This window comes from Syzygium oleosum, unplaced genomic scaffold (assembly GCF_021117445.2).
Source record: "Syzygium oleosum isolate NSW1041296 unplaced genomic scaffold, Sole_v2.1 Sole_v2.01, whole genome shotgun sequence".
Classification (NCBI taxonomy): Eukaryota; Viridiplantae; Streptophyta; class Magnoliopsida; order Myrtales; family Myrtaceae; genus Syzygium; species Syzygium oleosum.
The window spans coordinates 24,774,399-24,794,268 of record NW_026607485.1 but is presented as its reverse complement, the minus strand read 5'-3'; the positions used below and the strand labels follow the sequence as shown (position 1 = coordinate 24,794,268).

The following is a 19,870-nucleotide window of genomic DNA, read 5'->3' as shown; positions in this document are numbered from 1 at the left end:
TCCCCCAACATTCTTTCTATTTTTTTTGCCTTTCTTTCAGTGCTGTTTTTCTCTCTAATACATGTGTTTTTTCCTTCACCGGCACATTTCAGCATACCATATTGCTCCGTTTTACACCTTTCCAGGCTTATTTGTTTCCCGTCATTAAAGTTGGAGACCTGTTTTAGAAAAAAGATGGCTCCTTCTATTATGTCTTCCCTTCCAAACTCACTAGTGCCCAGGTTTATTTTCCTAGCTATGTTGCTCATTCTTGCTGGCTTTTGGGGCTCTGGCTTGTTAACCACAGTTCTGGTTTCAAGCATACTTTTGGTTTTGGCTTCATCCACTCTTTTCTTCAACTTTCCCAAGCAGAAACCTGTGTTGGTGGAAGAACCCGTTGGCGAAACGGTCTACACATCCACCCCGGAAACTCGACTACTGCACATGACCGGTTTCGCAGCGGAGAAAGAAATCCTGGAAGAAAATGGTGCATTTTCTGTTGATGAGTTCTTGGCGAGATCATCAACATCAGCAGATTCACTATTGGAAAGCGAATGCCTCAATCCCTCGTGTTCGAGTGAGGACGACTGCGAAGCGGAGTGGCCAATTTTTCGGGAGAAGGATTGTTGTTCAGATGGTTCGATCTCAGATGAGGAGAGCCTTATCGAGATTGCCATTCCGACCGGGCATTACGTTGGTGGACATAAGAAGAAAGAGGTGCACAAGTTGAAGAAGATGCCTGATTCACCCCATTCAGTTTCTGAGGGAAATGGTCCAATGGATTATTTCTTTTCAGATGAGGTCAGCGGAATACACTACTGCGAGGAAGAAAATTTGATCGAGATTGACATATCAATCGGGTCCATCAAGTGCTCGAGGTTTCAAATTTAATTGAACCCTGTGATACATAATGCCCACACCACAACACACATCGATTTAAGTTTGTTTCGCGGTGACTCGAACCTCATCATCCCGGTGACAGAGAAGATCTATGATTCCTCAGCCCTCAGCCCGCAATCCATCAGAAAAGTTCCGAAATGGCCTTGTTTATTATTATCTATTGTGCTTTCAGCATTTTTTATCGACTAGTACCATAATAGACACTTAAATCAGTCTAGGCTTAGTTGGACCACGGGTGACAGAAAATGCTCTCTTTTAGAGTACGCTCTAGGGTTCTGTTGTGTCTGAAATTGATTCAATAGGAAAACCATTTGCATAGGCTTCAAAATGAACCAAGCAAAACGTATCCAATGGGTATGTGCTCATCTTGGAAATGCCTCACAAAAAGACATAACAACAAAAGTGAGAAACGCAGTGCCGACAGGTTTTCAAACAGCTTCTTGCCCGAGTCCGTCGAAACATTACATAAGTTCCGGTCCAAGATCGGTGTAACTATAAACTAATATTGTGTCAGGCAAGACAGGCATCATGCTAGAGGTGTACCTCAGACGGATAGTCTTAAACTTCTCATCAGTCCCCTGGAAGACTCTAGGACAAAGCCCAAATGGTTTATCCTACGATAACACCAGTCCAAGGCAAAGAAGCGCGACGCCTTGCGCATTGTACCCCAACTGCATCGACAAACAGACTCTCAATTGCCAAGTAATACGGGCTATTTAATTGTCTTCCAGCCCAAAATAAGCTTCAGACGAGATGAAATTTTAAGTAAAGCATACTACCAACTGCTACATGACAGTCTAAAAGGCTAGATTACAGATGGTCCTTATTTACTTATGCGGCCATTTAACCTGATTCTCAGCTGAAGTAACTGCCCTCCCACATATCTATTGACAGGTTAAAGAAATCTTGATGCTGACTGGGGCTAATGCGTGACTGTGGCAAATATAGAAGCACGGTTCAAAGAGAGAAATATCTAAGTACCTCTCTCTCCCCTTCAATATTAATGTCGAGCTCGAAGAAGTGCTCCTTAGAGCTATACTGACCCGAATGGTAAAACCATCTCTTCCTGGGCTCATTCATCTTCTCATTACAGTTTTCCCTGGGAGCAATAAGCTGTGATCAACACAAATTACAAGAGTGAGCAACTAACTTACATTCAAATTATCTACCTCTTCTCAACTCTACATATCGAACTTCTTTGGGATCTATAATTCCTAGGCCCTCAAGCCGCAATCCAAGATGACCCCTAATTCCATGTTCGAAAAGGCCTTGTCATCTTTATAGCCATTGTGCTTTCAGCATCCTTTACGGCACTCTGAATTTAGCATATTGACTTGACATGGAATCAAATCATGCTACTAAATAATGCAATGCAAGATGAAATAGTATATAGCAAGTGTGAAACCCTTGTACTAACGCGTTTCGGGAATTGCTAATGCTCGTCGTCCTTCCCTGCCTTTTAAACTGGCAATATTTTTTTTTTCGTGTTTTCTCGTTTCTTTTTAAAATTAGGTATATTTGCTCCATCCAACACCATTTCTTTAACCACGCATTTGAACCCCATTAGTTCTACCATTAAAATGGAATTTCATTGTAGGTAAAATGATAACTATCCCTATCCATTTCTTCTTCTTTTTTATCTTTTCTATAATGTGGCCAACGTTGGAACACACACACATACATCGCTATTCATCACCGTAGCACTTTTACTATTCATCACTCTATAAAAGCATGTCTCTTCTCACTTAAGAGGCCCGCCTTTCTTTCCCAAATCAGAGAAGTTCTTTCCCTCTTCCTCTCCCTCATAGTTCTTCTTCTCATCCTGAAATCACTCCCTACTACCTTTCTATTCCAATTACTTTGTAAGTTTTCTTAGTCACTTTAATCGCTTTTTTTTTAATTACGTGTGAGGCTACCAAACTTTAAAGTCACTTAACTTACTCAGATTTGGCCTCTCATTTCTCACTTTCTCTGTTTCACTTCTCTCCCCGCGCTCTTCATCGCTTCACTTCTCCTGAATGATGACAAATGGGTTTCACAGTTTCACTTCTTGCGACTCTTCCACTGACAAGTAATTAGGCGATTGATTTCTATGATCTTTGCCTTCTGTTCCCCCCTCCCTCTGGTGTCTGTTGTTCGCAAAGATTGGAACTTTATTCTCTTTTTGTTGGGGGTGTAGATGCTTCGGAGATTGGAAATGCAGGGGACTCCAAAGTTCACGTGTTCTCGTCATCATCCGAGGTAAATCCAAACAAACAAAAAGAGAAGGAAAATGAAAATAGAGGTAGGCCGGCTTCAGGGTCAGACCAATTTAGTTCCCGATTTTAAAAACTGGAATCGACTCTAGTAAAATAGGTTACCAAGCCTTTGATTTTCAATTTACCTACTCCGAAACCGTTCATCTCTACTTTCGGTTTCGAACGGAAAAAAGTCGGTCTGGCAAACTGTTTAGGATATGTTCCTGAAACATCAAACTTCAAACAAAGCTGCAGCACACGACAAGACTATTTGACGATGGTGCACTCAAACGTGGCAAGTAACAAAAATTAAGAAGCCTCTAACATGAATTTGATGAAGATGTTGACAATTCTTTTCCCTAGAAATTTGACACTAATTTCTCCGTTAGAATTTTCACGAGAGCACAGCAATAGATAGACTAAATTGTAAAAATTTCGACTGCGCACGTGTACATGTGCGACCAGTCATATATCCTATCAACAATTCCCGGGTAGAATCAAGAGCCGAACTTACATACAACCTTCGAACAGAGTTTCGACATTTGAGTTTGTCCGAAACAATTCTGTTTCTTGATCTGATTCACATTCATAGGTTTGGAGGCGTTTGTGTGATGTGCACTACGGGGGGTTTTCTGACTTTATCTATCATTACTCTATTTGGAAGTAATAAAAGAATTATTTGGGCTTCAGGAATTCAAGCTCCCTTCTTCTGTTGGGAGATTGTTGCTCTAGTTCGTCATCCAAAGTCCATCAATGAATCCTAATTCGAATGCTGCTGGCCCAGAAAGCCATCCAAATTTTCATGTTTTTCAGTAGAAATGTAAGAAAATGAGCTCAAAGCTCAGCTCGTGTTCTACCCAACAACAATCTCATTCTATTGGACAATGAGACTGGTGGCACAGTGACTCGAAGAGAGGCCACAAGGCAAGCAGAAAAAATTATCCAAAAAGTCCGAAACCTATCTTGCAGCGGCTAATTCACTTTTTAACTTTTTAATTTAGCTAATTTAGTCCTAAACCTTTTGAAGATTTTTCAATATAATTCTTCCGGCCAAAATTGGCAGAAATTTCGCCGACGCGGGCATCGGTCATCTTTCGTGGCACGGCCGGGATTACCGGAGCTGACGTGAACGATTTTTTTGAAATTTTTTTTGAAATTTTCTGGATATTATCTCTCTCTGTTTTTCTTTTGCACGTGTGGCAGTCTTAGGGTATGGCCGACAACTGGTGGTGGCAAGGGCCACGATGCCCTACCCCAGATCTGGAGGGCGTGGCTGACCCTGGATCATTAGCAATCATATGAACTTGTGTGGCTGGAAAGGGGACAGCAGGCACGTCTGGGTCTGAATTTGCCGAAAATGGAGCAGCTTGGCTTGTGGGTAAATCAAAAATACACTTTTTATCACCGGACTGAATCAGCAGCAACCCAAGGTGCTCAAATCTATCCATGGTAAAAACCAATGATTCGTCTTCTTCGCCCTCCCCTCCTCCACGGGCTCTCGGAGAAGAGAGAATATGTTTGCCAAGTGCTTTTGCATATAAGATAGCTGATGAGCCTCCTCATCGGCATAAATCACCCGCTATTGCTATAACGCAAGCTGCAATGGAGACAGCGCCGACACATATCCGTCGAACGCAGAAGTGGAGGGCCAAACGTCGGCAACCTCGGCGGAATCCTTATGCGACCTGAGGAGCAACTTCTTGTGCGATGGAATGTACAAGAAAAGGATGAGGGGCGTGATAGCCTCGCCCAGATCTAGGCGAGTGCGGCCCTCGCCGATGGTCGATCACTGGCCATCAAGACTGGACACGAGTGAAAGAACAAAAAAAGAAGAGAAAAAAAATTCAGAAAATTAAAAAAAATTGCAAAGATCGTCCATGTTAGTGTGTGCCATGTAGACGATTGATGATAATTGGATTGCGTTGTCAACAATTTCTGATCAAAATTGACCGGAATAAATACATCGGAAAGTCGTCGAAAGATTTAGGATTAAATTGATCAAATTAGAAAAAAATTAGGACTAAATTGATTGCCGTACAATAAATTTATGACTTTTTAAAGGGTTTCAAAGAATAAACTCAAAAAAACGTTTTATTATTTTCAAAGATGGTGTCCGAGGTTCACGTGTGATACTTTGCTGCGAGGTAGAGAGAATGTCATTCGCAAGCAATACCATTAAAGCAAAATGTGACAAAGAAGGTATGGAAAAAGGAGAAGACAGATTTTAGCACAATCAAATGACAGATAAAGGTCAGGATCCTTAGGTTGTTTTAAGTCGCTAAACAATGAAAGATGTATGTAGAAAATACACAAGTCGATAGAGCTCTCAATTGCAAAGTCTATCCTTAAATGTACTCAAATTTATAGCAAGATGGTTACGATAATTAACGACTTAGATCTTACCATGAGGTAATCCATGTTTAGTCAAATCAACGATTGATAGATTATCACGTGTCATGAGGACACTAGACAATGTCAGATTATCATGTCGTTAATTTTTTTTAGACAAATCATATCATTGATTAACAAGTACTGGTAGACATCAAGCCCGCTAAACGAAATTAGGGATAAGATAGAGATGACTAAAGATCCTGCCATCCATCATGAGATTACACTATGTAAGCACCGACACCTATTCTATTGTATTCGACCTTCATAATCACGAAAGTATTCGTCCTATGCATGCCCCATGTAGTATACAAGCATATTCTAAACTCAAAATCATGTGCAAACTTTGAGGAAGATACCTTGATTGAGATTGACGATGCCAAGCGATTAGCATCAACTTCAAACAAGCTGTAGTACACTAAAACAAGACTCTATTTGACGATGGTGCACACTCAAAGACAACAAATCAGAAGTTTCTAGCATGAATTTGATGAAGATGTTGACAATCCCCATGAACCATTTTCACATGGCTAATTGCAACTGTATCCCTCGTGGTTCGTCATGATAGCCGTTTGTCTAATTAGCAATGCAGAGGAAATGGGGTGTCCTTTTTTTTTGTTTTTCTTTTCCGTTTTTCTGGATCCGAATCCACCGAATCGGATGAATCACGACCGTCGATTTTGAGGTCCCGTGAGATGAACGATTGTCGGTCGGCACAAATATTTTCCAAAGTAAAGGATCTTCAGAATATAAAAGGACAACCTCAATGAGACAAAACCAACGCAGGCTGGACCCAAAACAAGGTGTGCTGGCGAAGCGGAAAAGCATCACCAATCAGATTTATTCCTCTAATTGAATATTAACAAGCTAAAGCCAAATCAGTGAAAGGTATTGGCTGACGTGGCACACCACCGGGACCCGACCAAGTCCACGTGGCGGGACTCCAGTGGGGGCGCTCCATGCCAGCCTGGCCTCCATGGGGGGGCGAGTCCCAATCCATTCCCATTTCCCACCGACACTTCGTTGGGCCCCCCTCGCAGCTTAACTACACGTCTAATCCCCCCCCCAAATTATACAATTGAAAATGGGATTCAATCGTAGGTAAAATGATCACATCACTTCTCTATCATATGTGTGGCCGACATGTGAAATAGGACATCACATTCATATTAATATCAATATATTCCATAATCACGTAATTTTATCTGCTATAGGTAGCTTAATCGATCCCGAAATTATTGTACAGTCATTGCCACCGAATCTCCAATCCGGGATATTTACACCCTCGATTCTGGACAAAAATCGAGAAAAGAGCTCGTACCCCTCAATGGGCATGAGCCGAAACTGTCGAATCTGCCCTCGGAGGGTCCATTTTGCATCGAGAAAGAAAAGAAAAGAAAGGGAAATTTCTGAAATTAATTCTACCCGAAACCCATATTTTAATTTATCGAACCAAATATTATATGATGCATTTATAGAAGGGTGCTGCATGTTCATGTCAGAGGACATTGCCACAAATCTGATTTGAATGAAATAAAGAAGTGGGGCACGGAATAGAGACATTCAGCCAATATTTGGTGGAAATTGGATTGTTATGATTAATTAAAGACGTGCTGATTAGTTGTCCAGGTGGACAGGACAAGGAATTATTTAGAGGGGACGATATTAAAATGGCAATTTTTAGCTTCACATTTGCATTTGCTTCGAATAGGAGGATCGTCGGTCTAGGCAATAGTAATAACGTGGTCCAACAAGATGTGCATCTCACGGGACCCTTTTAGATTCGCTATTTCTATAGCGACTAATGATAATGTTACCCTTCTAGGTTGTGGTATCGAAGGCACACCTGAAAAATTTTTACTTTTGGTTCGTGTGTATTTTCACGCCTTTCCCCAAAATAAAGTATTTGTACTTTTAATTCGTCTAATAAAGTATTTTATTTTTTACAAATTATCTAATCAAGTCCCTCCGATCAAATCCGAATTAAGTGTGCCGTTGAACGAAGTTGTATTATAACGTGGATAACATTTTTTTTTTCAATGTGGCTGAATTTTATCCACATCGTACTTTCGAGCTGTCTACATTAGCTAAAGTTTCCATACATATCCACGTGGGCATCCGCATATTTTGTTTGCAACGTACTTTGGCATCGCTTATCAGCCGTGTCAACTGAATTTGGTCGGCTTTGGGGTAAGAGGGACTTCGTTTGAAAATTTGTAAGAATGAGTTGATTAAACAAGTTAAAAGTACACGGACTTGATCACAAAATACGGAGACGAAAGTGAAATTTTACTTTCATTTGAACGTTTCTTATATGTAGATTAGGGGAAAGTGATGATAATCAACATATGCACGTTCCACATTAGACTTCTTATCATTTACAAAAAAAAAATTCCGATGGCGCAGCTCGTTTTCCATATCAAAACTCGAATCATATCGAATTTGTTGGGAAAAGTGCTTAATAAGTCCTAAACCTTTTGGGGTGGTGTCAATTTAGTCATAAAACCTATTTTTTGTGCCAATTGAGTCCTAAACCTTTTGATATAGTGCCAATTCAGTCCTTTTGGCCGGATTTTGCTGACGTGGACGTCGGCCGGCCGGCGACCGATCACTGGCGCCGACGTGGACAAAATTTAATATTTTTTAAATATTTTTTTGAATTTTTTTTCTTTTCTTTTTCTTCTCCCTCTTCCTTCAGCCGCTCGCCGGAGCGGCGACCGGCCGGAGGCCAAAGGCCGGCGAGGTCGACCTCGCCGGCCTCGGGCGAGCCACGCAGCCACTGGCGAGGCTCAACCTCACCGGATCGAGGTCCAGTGACCGGTCGCCGGCCAGCCGACGTCCACGTCAGCAAAATCCGGCCAAAAGGACTGAATTGGCACTATATCAAAAGGTTTAGGACTCAATTGGCACAAAAAATAGGTTTAGGACTAAATTGGCACCATCCCAAAAGGTTTAGGACTTATTCAGCACTTTTACCCGAATTTATTAGAGACGACATACAAGATTGTGCACGAAAACGGGAGTTGGTATATTGGATTCCTCCATTGATGTTAAGATTGCTTCAACATAGTCCACCAATTAGCTCAATTAGAAATCAATATTATTCACACACAAAAAAAAAAAGATAAGATATAGCCGTTAAATGACCAATTGTTGCACAATTCAACCGTTAGCATAGAAACATTACCATGACCAAAAGAATGGCCCTCCCACGATGGACCCACCTCACCTAATACAAAGCTGGCATTGGAATATAATCCCCCAAAAAAGCAAATATATACACACCCCACAATCCCCTCCCACTCCACTCTGTCCACTCCAACCCACAATCCCTCTCCTCCACACTCTCCTCCTCCTCCGCCACAATGAAGCCGGCACCGCCACTCCCCCCCGCCGCCGCCGCCCTTGCCCTCGCCCTCGCCCTACTCCTCTGCCTCTCCCTCTCCCCCGCCGCCGACGCCCACAACATCACGCACATCCTCGCCAAGCACCCCGAGTTCTCCACCTTCAACCACTACCTCACCGTCACCCACCTCGCTGCCGAGATCAACCGCCGCCTCACCATCACTGTCCTCGCGGTCGACAACGGCGCCATGAGCGCCATCCTGGACAAGCACCTCTCGATCGGGACCCTCAAAAACCTCCTGTCCCTCCACGTGCTCGTGGACTACTTCGGCACCAAGAAGCTCCACCAGATCAGCAGCGGCACCACCCTCACCTCCACCATGTTCCAGGCCACCGGCACGGCGGCCGGCACCTCCGGCTACATCAACATCACCGACCTCAAGGGCGGGAAGGTCGGGTTCGGCGCCGAGGACAACGGGGGCGATCTCAACGCCGTTTTCGTGAAGTCCGTGGACGAGATTCCCTACAACATCTCTGTTTTGCAGATCAGCCAGGTACATTATAGACACGGTCTCGCCAAAATTTCTACATTAAAGATCCTACCGACATTTATGCCCTGTTAATCACTATTGTTCTTGAATTCCTAGCTATGACTTCTTGTCCTTTTCGCATTACACACGTGAAAGATGCTGTCGCATGCAATTTGTTAGAAGTGTCCAATAATTCAATAATTTTCCCTACTTGCCCAATCAAAAGAGATGTCTTCAAATTCGAATTTGATGTTTTTTATGATACTTTAATTCGCACATGACATTAGGTCACACCATTTGCACTTGCCTAGGATCATCAATTAGGCCAAAAATTCAATGTTGGTCATCAATTTTTTGGAGTGCCATTGGTTGATTAGTATAAATTTAGAACCAAACAGGATGTTAAATGTTGATAAGATTCATATTTACCGTAGCCTAGGTGGTTTTGTATTAGATGGTTAGTTATTGAAATGATTTTATTTGCTAGGTTTTGACCTCGCCGGAGGCCGAAGCTCCGACCGCGAGCCCGAGCGACCTGAACATCACGGCCATCCTGTCGAAGCAGGGCTGCAAGTCCTTCGCCGACCTCATCTCCGCCTCCGGCGCCCTCAAGACCTTCGACGACAACCTCGAGGGCGGCCTGACCATCTTCTGCGCCTCCGACGCCGTCCTCTCCGCGTTCATGCCCAAGTACAAGAACCTCACCGCGGCCCGGAAGCTGTCCCTCCTCCTGTACCACGGCGTCCCCGTGTACCAGTCCCTCCAGATGCTCAAGTCGAACAACGGCGCCATGAACACCCTCGCCACCGACGGCGCGAGCAAGTTCGACTTCACCGTCCAGAACGACGGCGAGGACGTGAAGCTCGAGACCAAGGTCGTGACGGCGACGATCACCGCGACGGTGATCGATCAGGACCCTCTGATCGTCTACAAGATCGACAAGGTCCTGCAGCCGAGGGAGCTGTTCAAGGCGTCGGCGGCGGACGCGCCGGCACCGGCGCCCAAGGGGAGCACGAAGAAGAAGAAGAAGAAGGAGTCCGAGGCCGACGCGCCGGAGGCGGACTCGCCCGACGGGGACCCGGCGGACCAGACGGCGGACAGCAACGGCGTCGGCGGCGGCGGGTTGAGTGGGGTGAGAGTGGTGGTGGGCGTGGTCTTGAGTTTGTGCTTGTCGGTGGTTTTTCTGTAAAAAAAAGAAAAAAAAGTGCTTTCTTTTTCATTTCTTTTTTTATTGTTTTTCTTGTTTTTCAATTGGTGCATGTGTGAAGAATGTTATATTGGAACAAAAAATTGATCGATTTGGAGATTGGAGATTTGTGGGGAGGGACGTGATTGTGAATATAAAAGTATGGGTGTCCTTAAATTGATAAAATCTTTGATAATTTATTTATCAAAGAGAGGTGGGGGGCCATGTGACAGATAGTGTTTGATTTTTGTATTATTGACTGTGAAAAGGATTCAAATAAAGAGAAATGGGGTCCGGAGAGGGATATTTACTTGAGATTTGTTTTGATTTGTTGTCTTTTCCTGTAAATTAATGTTTGGACTGTGTAATTTTCATGAGCATTGTCTCTCTTACAATTACCATCGATCATTGATGCACAGACTCTGTAATTTTTCTTTTTCCGGAAAAAGAATCCACATCGAACATCATTGACTTGGATAATTATACTTTTAGTAATCAATTAACCATCTAAATCATAATATCCGTCAAAAAATGGTTATAAAGATAGCTTCTACAAATGTAATAGGGATAATGACACAAATGGTCTATTAACTTTGGTTCAATGTACAATGCGGTCCCTGAACTTTAAATTTGTTTAATGTAGTTCCTGAACTTTTGGTACATATTCAATTTAGTCCATCAACCGTATGAAAATGTTCAATATTGTCCTCCAATAATTTATGTTGTGGAGACAACATTGAATATTTTCATACAATCCGGGGACTTAATTGAACATGTACTAAAAGCTCAGGAACTACATTGAACAAATTAAAAGTTCAGGAATGACATTGCATATTAGGTTAAAATTTAGGGACCACATTACACGTCCGGCCAAAGTTCAAAAACGATTTGTGTCATTTACCTAATATAACATACATAATTCAACTTAATATCTTTTTTTTTTTTCATGAAATAGTGAATTTTTTAATGTCACAATGAAGGAATGAAAGGTGAAAGGGACACAAATGATTATATAGAAAAAGATTGTCACCGATAAGTCACACCTCATTCCTCATGATATGCTGGCAGCTGGCAAGCACATTTTAGCACAGAACATAATCCATGAAACATGTATGGTCTAATGTCACTTCAATGACAAATCAACTATAGTTTGAAAGATTGTTAGAACTGAGAAGCACTTCAGAAGATAAATGATATGACCATGTACTTAATCTATTTAACAGTACCTGCTCCCTCGAGAGCTGTTATTGCATCCAATTTCTCATCTTTTGCAAGCTGAAGAACGACATTGGCAAGATACAAAGATGATGAAGATACACTGGAAAAAAGATGTCCAGTACACTCAGAGAATCACACTGCATGAATCTGATAATCTGCTGCTTGCTGGCTTCGTATACATTTATCGACTAACTTTACAAGTTTGATTTGGTAAAATATGTCCAGATTATGCACAGAAACTACAGATGGAAATTCGAGGTGTCGGCGCACGCGGATCAAATTACAAGTTACAACAACATACAAAGCGTGAAACACCATGAAAAAACATAGACTTGGGATAATTGCCCGAGCAGAACCGTTACTGATTCAATCATCTTCTGCTCAAGATTAATAGCCAAAGTCTGCACAGCGGATATTGTGCCTCGCAGCGAGATAATGTACGCCAACCGGTCCTTCACTGCCACATGTGTAGAGCTCTGGTTGAACCTTCCTCTGCTCTAGTTCTTTCAGTAACGGCGTAAATACTGCCCAAGCTGCATCGAGTTCATCGCTCCTGATGAACAGTCGATGCTCTCCTTTTGTAGCGTCCAAGAGGAGCCTCTCATATGCATCGGGGCCTTCATTCGGGTACCTTCATGAGGAAAACATATCTAAGGATAATAATGTATTGGGCAATCATCATGAATGACACGGAGTAACATGAGTGTGGGTACTGGATATCCGACTCGAGTTCCCATTATGTAGCTCATCATGCCATTCTAAGCAGAAGATACTTATCATGAAAGCCGGTTATTTTACGTAGTCCAGCATTGGAAGTAAAACTTTTTCTCGCCTTTTAGTATCATATCTGATGACCTTATCTTGTTTTTGTTCTAATAGACAAAAGGGTTGAGAAAAGAAGCACAACGACCCCCAGTCGTTACCTTAAGAGTCTTACCACCACTGCAGAATGTCTAGTTTGAGCCATAGCTAATCAGAAAGTAAGTCTCTCCTTTGTACAACAATGGATGGCACCAGATATTATAACAGCATTGTTGATCGTCAAGCAAAAATCGTATTAAAAATCCTCTCTCTCTCTCTCTCTCTCTCTCTCTCTCTCTCTGTAAGCGTAAATTACCGGGGAATATTTGAAGTATCTTACCTCGTTTTGAAAAGCAAGTTCAGGTCACTGCAATCCAATCTCTTTCCGAGGCCTGGAACCTTATTGTTGATCTTTAGGTAGATAGCTTCATCTGGCTGTACTCGAATCACGAGCTCGTTCGTAGCCTTATCCAAATCAGTTCCAAAGTTCCGATTGTACAGATTACCAGGGACATGCCTGAACTGCACTCTGATTTCTGCACTGAAAATCATGATAATAGGATACATTTCAATCTACTGTTTACTCTTGACAGCATACATTTTTCTGGAAAGTGAAAATTGTATGGGACCAAAAGGTACTAAGTTTAGCTACCGCTTTGACTGGAGAGCTTTGCCCGCAATCATCATGAAGGGAACTCCATCCCACCGTGCATTGTTAATGGAGAGAGTTGCAGCTGCAAAAGTTGGCGTGAGGCTATTTTTTGACACCGTTGGATCATCAGTGTAAGCTGGATATGTTGCATTCCCTTCACTGCAGCCCTTATATTGGCCCACGACCACATCTTGAAGACACAGAGGTTTTATAGAACGTAATACCTTAACCTGATTCAAAAGATGTTGAAGATTTGGTCACTGGAATACATAAAAGAATCACATGATGACTACTCATGTTCAATTTATGACCTACAGAAGTTAATTTAGTGAGAGCTATTCATGCAAAACAATCAAATTCATGTTATTTCGGTGTTGGTCATATGGACTTCCTCCAATAATTGGTCCATTATGCCTCCCTCCTCTCATTACAAAATCCCTTAGAAGGAATTCGATAAAAGAAGACATCTTCCTACCTTTTCGTTCCTTATGTCCTCAGCATCCAGGCTGACAGGTGTTTCCATTGCAAATAATGCTAGTAAATGTATTAGATGATTCTGCAGTATATCCCTTATTATTCCATAGTCGTCGAAGTATCTGCAAAGAGAAGTGCAAAGAGAAGCAACGGATCATGGTGATGTTCACATGTAAGAAAATCATATAGTTCTGGGGAGGAAATAAGACTAACCTGCCTTGACCCTCTGTCCCCAAATCTTCAGAGAATATTAGTTGCACATTTCTTATGTAGTTCCGGGACCATAAAGGCTCAAATACCAGATTTGAAAAACGAAGTGCTAAGAGGTTTTCAAACAGCTCCTCGCCCAAGTGATGGTCAATTCTGTGGGAACATCAGATGTGTCCAACATCAATGTACCTAATATTTTACCATACAAACCGTAGGTATCATGATAGATTTATACCTGAATATTTCATCCTCAGACAGATATTGCCTTAAACTTCTTGTCAGTCCCCTGGATGACTCCAAGTCACGACCGAATGGTTTTTCAACAATGACACGAGTCCAACCGTTAAGGGAAGAAGCACGACGCCTAGCACATCGCACCGCATCAACAAACAGATTTGGAGGAATGGCTAAGTAATAGAGCCTATTTGAACGTCTTCCAGCCTGAAATGAGATTTTATGAGATTATATTCAGCGTGCCATCACTTGCTGAATAAACAGTCTGAGACGCTAGATTGTTGCTAATCCATAGTCTATATGCAGATGACACAATAAGCTCATTTCCCAGGGGATTCTATATCTACATTCTTGATGCTGATTATGCTAATGCATTTAATCCAAACTTTTATAATAGCATAGTCCAAAGAGAGAATCCAAGTATCCATAAGTACCTCTTTCTCCTTCAAAATTTTGTCGAGCTCGAGGAAGTGTTCCTCGGAGCTATACTGACCCGAGTGGTAAAAGCATCTCTTCAAGAACTGATTCATTTTCTCAACACAGCTTTCCCTGTTTGCAACAGGTGATTAACACAAGTGAATCACAAACTTGAGCATAGTATCATGTAAGACCATGTGTACCTCTTGTCAATTCTACATGTCAAATTTTTGCTAATGGACTTCCTCAGCTCATCATGAGTCAATGTACTCCGTCCATAGCCAAAAATTGTGAAATTCTATAGACCAGCAAAAGAAAATATAAGACATTATGCTAAATGAAAAAAACAATAAAGACAGAAATTTCAGGTCAGATAATTGATAATAGATGCGGAATAAACCTCGGGGAGATGATCTTCGTAAAACAAAGCAAATAGTGCAGGGAAGATCTTGTTCCTTGCTAGGTCCCCTGAAGCTCCAATAACAACAATGCTAAGAGTTGACTCTTCCTTTTGTGGTTCCATAAAGGCCAGAGAACTCTTTTTTTCTTGAGTTTTAACAGGATTAGCGGTAAAGGATTGTGTCCGGATACCCTCTGCATCAACCAGCCTCATATTCAGATACCGGGACTAGTTTATGACACCAGACAACAAATTAAGAATAGAAAAAATAGACCGCATTGAATCTCAATTACATTTACTTTTATCATTTAATCACATAACATAGTCAAACGTATCTAACAAAGAAAGCATACTGAACAGCGAGAGGAGAATGCATTCAGTTGTAATCAAGGATTGCGAAACAAAGGGAAGCCAACCAATAGATGCACCAGACTTATAGCGCCAATAAAATTGCTCTTGCATTGACTAGATCTTTATAGTATGGCACTCATCAATTTCCATTACATCATAGAGGTCAAGGATGTTAAGGGAGTTCGGCATGTCGTGTTTGTTCTGCACAATACCCAATCAAAGCATGACAAGATGTGAAAAAGAGGCCAAGACACATGAGATCCCGGTGATTGTCCGGCATCAAATAATATTCGATCGCGAGTCAAAAGTAAGAAAACTGCAAACCCATTTATGCTACTTACTTTTGAGATCTGAGTACGGAGTTAGCAAGAAGGTTTGCTATTTAGAGCTATTCTTTTAATAGTACTGGTCCTACTGGAAGGTCACATATTCACCAATAAAACTATGTGAAATAGGAAATGCATGACATTGTGATGAAAATTCATCATACAACAAATTCAGCTAGGCGCCGTACAAAAGGCATGAGCAATTACTATGTATCTATCATATCGTCGCACAATTGTGGTTCCCCTGCACATGGATCCGAAGCGGACTAAATTAAGCATACATCACTAGCACCAAGCAAGATTACAACTGTATGCCGCATTTTTCTTTCAATTTTCGAACCGTGGTCAATCAAGCATGCCTCTGTTCTTAAAACCGCAACGTCTCTCAAGAACTGAATCACCTTTGACTAATCACAACCAAATTCACACAGTACGGAAATTCAAGCCGTCGCGTTCAGTAAAACCAACCAATCATCTGAAACTGTAGATTAAGACATTTTCTCAAACAGATCCTTCACTAGGAAACCAAACCTTCAAGAGCACAAAAAGCCATATGCCAATCAAACGACCAACAAATTTTCACGAACACAAAGCAAGCGAAAGAAAAGAGACGAACCAGTCTGCAATGAAACGGCGCCCGGTGGGTGCGCATTGGACGCTTCGATCTCGAACTTCCCGCCATTTTTACTTCTCCGATACGACCAGGTCGTTAAAGACGTTCTTGCCGGTAACGTCTTGTGATCGAACGAAGCGCAAGAAAAGGCAGCTGAAGAAGAAGGAGAACAGGGGCTTAAACGTAAGGCCATGTAGAGAACTGGGCAGAAACTAAGAAAAGATGGAAGCTCTAGTTTGTTTTTCTGTTTTTGTTGGGATCATGAGACAGAAGCAATCATTTACACTGTTGGTTTCAAGGAAATATCATCAGCCATTTATGAGGGCATCATGCCCATATATGATATATATCTACTTGCCCTTCAACTAGTCCAGCAGCCTCTGTCACCAGTGTTCACCACACCAAACTCCACGAGAGACTTAGGTACTAACTACAACATCTACTCTCTCTCTCTCTCTCTCTCGTATCTATGAGAAGATTGGTTTGACCAACATCATTTGACTTACAGGTGGCCCACGCAAGAGGTTGATGTTTCAAGCTCCTGGTCTGAAGCTAACAGTTTCCTTCGTAACTTTGACAAGGATTTCTGTTGATAAAGTATATTAATCTCACGAGACATGCGGAACGTGGATGTGGGAATTTAATTTATACACCTATTGGCATAAAAAAAATATGTCAAAAAGGGTATAGCAAAATAACGACGTATACCCATACATACCCGGCGTCACATAAACTCCGATGCCTTTACTAACGGAGATTGATTCGTGGCTAACACTTCCTTCGCCATGAAACAATAAATACATTACAGAATAGCACGTTGTTGCTTTAGGAAACGTCATGTTTCGACCTACCATAACGACTTTTAGATAGCCAATTGACGTAGTTTGTTACTAAGCGTCGTACTAGAAAATTTGCCGAAAACAAATACGGAGAATAAAACGCTCAAGACAAGAGTCGATCGAAAATTGACTTTTATCTCGATGGTCGACACATCGGCCTTTTTCTTTTCTTCCTTGAAAAAACTTTGAATCGGTCTATATGTGTTTATACCGTCCATTACGTGTTATTTCATATTCACAATAAGCTGTTCCGTTTAATGACAATATAATATCATGGAATTTACTGAATTAAATAACCAAGTAGGAGAAGTCCTGCAAGGCTGCAATAATCATTAGAAGATTGAATTTTTCTTCCATGTCACTTTTACTCTCCTTCTATAGCAACCTGGGACTTTCGGATAGCAAACCTATGGCTGTTCTAACCTTCCCAACTTGTCGTGGATTTCTTAATTCATATGACGATCGTTAGCTGTTACCATTCATTTCATCGGACTATCGGATCGGCGGTCACGGCCTTAGATCACGCCCTCGACAGTAGAGAGGCAGTGATGTTCGCTGATAAGGCCTGCGTCCAGCGGGTGTCGGCATTGGCCAGAGCGAACACGGGAGCAAGGTTCCGACATTCCTTAAAAGGGAAAAGTGTCAAAAAAGTCCTAAACCTTTTACATTGATGCCAATTTAGTCATAAACCTTTTTTTTGTGCCAGTTTAGTCCTAAACCTTTTACATTGGTGCCAATTGAGACTTCAACCTTTTTTTGGTGTCAATTCAGTCCTAAACCTTTTGAAATGATGACAATTTAGTCCTAAACCTTTTTTTGGTGCCAATTCAGTCCTAAACCTTTTTTTTGTGCCAATTCAGTCCTAAACATTTTGCATTGGTGCCAATTCAGTCCTTTGACACGTGAATAGTTATTAGTCGGAAGGACTAAATTGACACCAATACAAGAGGTTTATGACTGAATTGGCACCAATGCAAAAGGTTTAGGACTGAATTGGTATAAAAAAAAAGGTTTATGACTAAATTGGCATCAATGTAAAAGGTTTAGGACTGAATTGGCATCAATGTAAAAGGTTTAGGACTAAATTGGCATCAATGCAAAAGGTTTAAGACTTTTTTGACACTTTTCTCTTCCTTAAAACCAGGGATAATCACGAAATCATTACAAACGCAGATCCCTTTTCTTCCCAGAGGAAATTTTACTTGGGGAATACAATGACCGATAATACAAGTGAACTTAGTGAAGAGAAAGGAGACACACATAGCTTAGATTGATGTATTTATCTCGTAACACGAGCAGAAACCGAAGTATGCTTCAGATGCTGCTAGTGCTACCCCAGCTTTCCAGGCTTGTTCGAGTATATGTTACGCCTTTTTCCGCCACTTGTTTTGCTCTCAAAGTGTTTAAAACATTGAACAAATTAAAATTTAATAACACATTACATATTATGTCAAAGTTCACGAATCATTTGTGCCGTTATCCGTAATAATTAATACGCATGCATACTTGTCGATAACTTCAAGCGGTACTTATGTGAGGATAAAGAAAGGAAACCGAGGTGAGAGAAAAGAAACGAGAATAATCTTTACTTTATTACTTCAATAATATGTGACAAACTCCTATTAAATGCAGAACGTCACCCAACTGCTCGAGCTTTTCCAAAACAATGTTGTGATAATCGTTTCCCTCTCTTGTACGTGTGTTGATTTTGTGATCGTAAGGACCTTCCGCGTTTCAATCTCGAATTGTGAATGAGCAAGTATTTAAGTTTATAACATTAGAGTATTGTTAATATATGTTCTTAGAGCACATGTTAAGCTTTTTCTCACTATATGTTTTGTCCGGCAGCAGCCAAGAGCCTCACTAATCCCTCGTCCGATGGCTACGCAAAGCTCAGGAGCATCAGGACAGCGACACCCACAAAGAAAAATTAGAACTTTCTGATAAAAAAGAAGGGTTAATACCACGAAAAATCCAAATTGATACATATATGATAAATTTATTCCAAACTAATTTAATTCCAAACCGGTACACATGTGATAAATTTACCTTAAACTAATTTTTTGATCACCAAAAATCCCAAATTGGTACATTTGTGACAAATTTACTCTCTTTTAAATTAGATTAATACCATGAAAAATCCAAAACCGATACACATATGACAAACGGAGGTAAAACTCCAAATTAGTACACCCGTCAACTGTCACGTATTATCCAACTCAGAAATTTAATAGTAAAATTTAACGGGCACTAACGGAGAGTAAAATTATCACAGGTGTACCGATTTGGGGTTTTTGATGGTCAAAAAATAAATTTTGGATAAAATTATCACAAGTGTATTAGTTTAAGATTTTTCATGGTGTTAATCCAAAAAAACAGAACCAAACAAATAAAGAAACACAGAAGTGGGCCTCCCCACGCAAATACCCCGTACACATCCCAAGGGAAAAAACTGGTCGCTTCAGATGCATGCGCATCTCCCGTGTACAATTTCAAGCCAATCAGAGGCATCTTCTACTAAAAAAAAATTATTATTCAAAATATAAGCGCCAGAAATTTTCGCGAAATCTCGTTCGTCGACCAACATCGGAGGCTCGGCGGTTGCATGCGTGGCTCCCAATACGGGACAACATACGCGACCAAAGAAACGTTTCGTTGACCGATGAATCTTGGGAGAATGGGGGATGGATCCGATTTGGGATTTGAAAATGAGCAACAAAGAGGCCATCTGCAATGTCAGCATCCCCGGAAAAATTACTAAAATAGTCAT

The 19,870-nt window shown here is 41.3% G+C and overlaps 3 protein-coding genes across 3 annotated transcripts; 2 read left to right on the top strand and 1 right to left on the bottom strand.

Moving 5' to 3' along the window:
* Nucleotides 1-237: 237 nt before the first annotated feature.
* On the top strand, nt 238-870 carry LOC130137359 (uncharacterized). Its single transcript, XM_056308260.1, has one exon. It carries the CDS (start codon nt 238-240, stop codon nt 868-870), a length of 633 nt encoding a protein of 210 aa, XP_056164235.1.
* A 7,908-nt stretch (nt 871-8,778) lies between these two features.
* On the top strand, nt 8,779-10,880 carry LOC115676051 (fasciclin-like arabinogalactan protein 2). Its single transcript, XM_030598907.2, has 2 exons — nt 8,779-9,403; nt 9,867-10,880. Exons 1-2 carry the CDS (start codon nt 8,870-8,872, stop codon nt 10,566-10,568), a joined length of 1,236 nt encoding a protein of 411 aa, XP_030454767.2. The 5' UTR covers nt 8,779-8,869; the 3' UTR covers nt 10,569-10,880.
* A 1,049-nt stretch (nt 10,881-11,929) lies between these two features.
* LOC115676050 (glucose-6-phosphate 1-dehydrogenase, chloroplastic-like) lies at nt 11,930-16,592 on the bottom strand. The gene is made up of 10 exons (XM_030598906.2): nt 16,265-16,592; nt 14,972-15,165; nt 14,775-14,869; nt 14,589-14,703; nt 14,156-14,361; nt 13,924-14,073; nt 13,712-13,832; nt 13,237-13,466; nt 12,925-13,125; nt 11,930-12,414 (listed from the first exon to the last, which is right to left on the bottom strand). Exons 1-10 carry the CDS (start codon nt 16,452-16,454, stop codon nt 12,171-12,173), a joined length of 1,746 nt encoding a protein of 581 aa, XP_030454766.1. The 5' UTR covers nt 16,455-16,592; the 3' UTR covers nt 11,930-12,170.
* Nucleotides 16,593-19,870: the final 3,278 nt, after the last annotated feature.

Coding starts and splice junctions, on each gene's coding strand:
- LOC115676051 (XM_030598907.2), top strand. CDS start 8,870: ATGAAGCCGGCACCGCCACTCCCCCCCGCCGCCGCCGCCCTTGCCCTC. Junction 9,404..9,866: donor CTGTTTTGCAGATCAGCCAG/GTACATTATAGA, acceptor TTTATTTGCTAG/GTTTTGACCTCGCCGGAGGC.
- LOC130137359 (XM_056308260.1), top strand. CDS start 238: ATGTTGCTCATTCTTGCTGGCTTTTGGGGCTCTGGCTTGTTAACCACA.
- LOC115676050 (XM_030598906.2), bottom strand. CDS start 16,454: ATGGCCTTACGTTTAAGCCCCTGTTCTCCTTCTTCTTCAGCTGCCTTT. Junction 14,870..14,971: donor ACGAAGATCATCTCCCCGAG/GTTTATTCCGCA, acceptor GCTGGTCTATAG/AATTTCACAATTTTTGGCTA. Junction 14,074..14,155: donor TCTGAGGATGAAATATTCAG/GTATAAATCTAT, acceptor ATGTTCCCACAG/AATTGACCATCACTTGGGCG.